Source organism: Sminthopsis crassicaudata, chromosome 4 (assembly GCF_048593235.1).
Source record: "Sminthopsis crassicaudata isolate SCR6 chromosome 4, ASM4859323v1, whole genome shotgun sequence".
NCBI classification, from domain to species: Eukaryota; Metazoa; Chordata; class Mammalia; order Dasyuromorphia; family Dasyuridae; genus Sminthopsis; species Sminthopsis crassicaudata.
The window spans coordinates 428,240,155-428,244,147 of record NC_133620.1 but is presented as its reverse complement, the minus strand read 5'-3'; the positions used below and the strand labels follow the sequence as shown (position 1 = coordinate 428,244,147).

The 3,993-nt window shown below is 40.7% G+C and overlaps 1 protein-coding gene across 1 annotated transcript; it reads right to left on the bottom strand.

The window, feature by feature from the left end:
* Positions 1–2,686: 2,686 nt before the first annotated feature.
* On the bottom strand, positions 2,687–3,400 carry UBL4B (ubiquitin like 4B). Its single transcript, XM_074262957.1, has one exon. The coding sequence runs from the start codon at positions 3,265–3,267 to the stop codon at positions 2,704–2,706; it is 564 nt and encodes a 187-aa protein (XP_074119058.1). The 5' UTR covers positions 3,268–3,400; the 3' UTR covers positions 2,687–2,703.
* Between the last annotated feature and the right edge of the window lie 593 nt (positions 3,401–3,993).

Sequence of the window (3,993 nt, the reverse complement as noted above, 5' to 3'; positions counted from 1 at the left end):
TTAAATGGAAGACATACTGGAATGTGGAGAGACTGGAATAATCTATAGGTTATTACAATAGTCCAGAATCTGTATCACAAATGGCAGCGTCAGAAGGGGGAATATATGAGAAAAATTATGAAGGTAGTATATGCAGTAGCTAGAGCTGATCTTGGAGGTAGAAAAATCTGGGCTCAAGTCTTTGTTACATACTAGCTATGTCACACTGGGTTAAGTCACAATTTGTCATTCCCCTTGACAACTCTAAATTTCCTCTAATGGGGGGACACTTTCCTTATTGGGGTGAACTATTCTGTACTTATCTTTTATTATTGTTGTAATTGAGGTAATTGGGGTTAAGTGGCTTGCTTAAGGTCTCGAACGTAGTGTCTAAGGCTAGATTTTAACTTGGGTTAACTGCCTTTAGAGTCAGTGCTTTATGCATCTAGCTGCCTCCTGGATTTACTTTTGTACACCTAACAGCTAGCATTATTCTTGGCATTTAATTCCCATTTGTTGATAAAGGGAAATCAAGACCACCACAATAGTAGTCCCATTACAAATCCTTTTCCATCTGGCTTTCAAGAAGTCAGCCCACCAGTACATCACACAAAATTCAGAATGGGAGGCAAGAAAGTGTCCAGGTCATTCAAAACTCTTCCATTCCCCATGGAAGATTTATCTGGGGTCTGCCCTTCCTTCATTAATGATAATAGTTAACATTTGATTAATTCAATCAGTGAATATGAAGTGCCTACTCTGTGCCAGGCACACTGGGTATACAAAAAAGACAATATTTCATAATGATAGCTAACATACAACAGACTCTGAGATTTGCAAATTATTTTTGTAATTATCCCATTTTATCTTTACAATAACCCTAAGAGATAAATGCTATTTTTTTTTAATTTTAAAAATAAGGAATCTGAAGCAGACAGAGGCCTTGCCCAGAATTCACACAGCTAGAATCAAGCTGTCCAAACAGCTTAACATATGCACATCAGAACACATATTGTTTTGCAAAAATCCTGTTGCATAGGTACCACAGGTAATATTAACCTGAAAGGTTAATCCACATTTGATACAGCTGTGGTCTATTCCAGATTTTTATTCCCTTTTGTATTTGCCTAAGTTATTCTCATCTTGGAGGTGCCAAAAGGCTTGAAAGTCTTGCCCAGGCTCGGGGGATTAACATAAATGGAATTGACAAATTAAAGAGAGTTGCCAAGAAGCTGGTATGGTGTATAATGTTGTACAGGAGCATTTAAAACAAAGGCAGTTGTCTCCTTTATGGGAAACCCTCCAGAAGAAGTCCAGACAGGGATGCCAGGAAAGCTCCCCACTGGCAATGACTTCTGAGTGGATGCACTTGATCATGGAGCCCCAGACCCAGGAATTACACCCATCTGTGCAAACTGTTAGCCAAGTATCAAAAGCTCTCTTTACTATTCATTTTCCTCCCTTAATAAATCTGACATTAGGGAAAAGGCTGCTCTATTCTCCCCCTTACTCATTTTCTCCCCTGCCAAGCCTAGGTTTCCCATTATGACTAATCTCCTGGCAAAAATAAAACAAGGAACTCAGAACCTTGATAAGGACAGCTCCTGAAGCTGGGAAATAGATTTTAGACCTTTATCAGAGTGGCTGCTCAGCCTTTTCAGCAGCTTAATGTGACAATACAGCATTTTTATTTCAGAATCCATTCAGTAAGTGTAATCCATAAAAGTTCTGAAGAAAATGAGAATCTAAATAGGATGCAGTTTGGACCATTTGGTAGGTTTATGAAATAATTTATGGTAACCAATAGGTAGGGTGTTCTGAAATTCTTAGTGAAAATTTAAGCTTTGATAGTTTAAACCTGTATTTTCAACCCCAGACTACCTGAGTTTGGGCCTGAGAAGAGAACAGGTATCTGGGAGCCATTAGGAATCTTGGGAAATTCTGACCAGTTTGTTCTTGGATGAGCAGGGGCTTGGAAGTCATTGGTACCCAGATCAGGTCTCAAGCTGCAGGTTTAAGTATCTGAAGAAAGCCTTTGAATGCAGACCTTGGTGTGCCATCTGGTGGTAGGCAAAGAGATTGCTTAGGAGTGACATAACCTACAGTCATACCCTCTAGTGCCTGCTAGAGCAGATGCTTTCAAGAGAATAACAGTCCTGAACCTTATGCAAATGAATTCCAAAGCATCTTCATGGTTTTGTCCCTATTCTACACATAACAAGAAGCAGCTGAGCAGCACAATGGATAGGATAAACACACACCTGAGTTCAAATCCAGCCTCAAATACTAATCTGTGTGACCCAGAGCAAGTGACAACCTCTGCCTGACTCAGTTTCCTCAATTGTAAAAGGACTTATAGTAGCCCTACTCTGGAGGAAGTAAAAAAAAAATTGAACTTAAAAAAGGGTTTTAGTGAAAGTTAAAAATAAAAAAAAAATTAAATAACAATAAGAAATGTGTAAATGTACTTCCAAATTTTCTTCCCTTTTTTTGGGGGGAGGGGGGCAATAGAGAAGAGATAATACCACTTTACCAAATGGGAAAACTGAGGCAGAGACACATTAAGGATCTCACTGAAAGTCACAGCTTCCACTAGCTAGCCTGGGAGATTCAAAAAGCTAGGGGAGAATGTCTATAAAAGAGAATTTGAGGAAAAGTCTCCAGAAAATTAAATTTTTTTTAAAAAAAATGCCCATATCAGGAATTATTTCAGACTTGTCAGGTTTATTTACCAGGTGACTTTTCTGATTTTAAGCCGTCCTTGGTTGCAGAATTGCATTTCCTATCTCCTTGAGGCTCCATATCTCCTTTGTACTGGACTCTAGAGCCTGAGGCTGCTGAGAACTTCCCCCCAGGACATAAGAGCTTTGAGATCCGCTCAATGTCATCCAGACTCATCCGCTGCAAGCACTTCTTCTGTTCTTCTTTTAACCGGTTAAGCACTTTCTCTGCATCCTGTGGGCTAAAATGTTTGTTCAGAATCTGGGCAATCTGAGGCCACAAGGAAGGGGTTGGAGATGGAGATGGAGATGGAGACTGGGAAGGCGTCTCAGAGGATGCTTTCTCCAAGGGACGGAGGATCACGTTGAGTGTAGAATTGGGTCCAATACAATAATCAGAGAGGCGCTTGTTGTCAGCCAGGACCTGGCCTCTGAAGAGTAGACGCTGCTGTTTCTCGGGGACGTGAAGCTGTTTTGACACTAGTCGCTTTAACATAAATACTTTCTCGTTCTCTGAGACTTGGAGTAAGCACCTCCGGCCTAAGAGAAGTTTGACAGTTAGCCACATTGTGGTCTGGGGAGGCAGTCACCACTTGCTTAGATGGGGTCAGTTGACATCATACTCTGGAGCAATGTAAGCCAACAGCCCCAGGCCCTGACAGTCAAAAAAATGAAAAAACCATCCCAGAGCAACTGAAAGACTAGGGGCTGGGCCCACAGAAGAGGAGCTGCTATTGGCTGACCTGCTTTGATGTCACAATCCCCCAGAGGCCTCAGTGTTCCAAGGATGGGGGTATGAGTAGGAAGGACTGTGATAATTCTCATATCCATCTTCTTGAGAGCTCTCTAAGCTCACTGAAACCCCATCTTTTCTCTCATGGCCCATTTTAATAGCCTCTAAAATGGTTTTGCTTGTATCCAATATCTGGCTTTTCTAATGATTCTTTTATATTAATGTTCATAATGTACTGCTCTAATTATATTAATCCTCTTTCCTCAAACCCTCAGTAGTTCCCCATTGCCTGAAGAATTAAGTATGGATTCTGTATCTTAGGATTCAAGACCTCTCCACAATTTGACTCCAATTTTATCTTTTTCCATCTTATTCCCAATGATTCCCCCTTCATGTACATTTTGTTCTAACCAAATGCTGTTTTCTGTGCCTTTTGCTCCTGAGATCCCCCATGCCTTGTATTGTTCCTTCCTCCCTATCTGACCAAAATTTACCTATAAAATTTCTCTTCTTTTAAGATCCAATCCCAATGCACTTCCTGCCTTACACCATTACTCCACC

Bases quoted from the DNA above. Each gene is read 5' to 3' on its own strand.
- UBL4B (XM_074262957.1), bottom strand. From the start codon at position 3,267: ATGTGGCTAACTGTCAAACTTCTCTTAGGCCGGAGGTGCTTACTCCAA.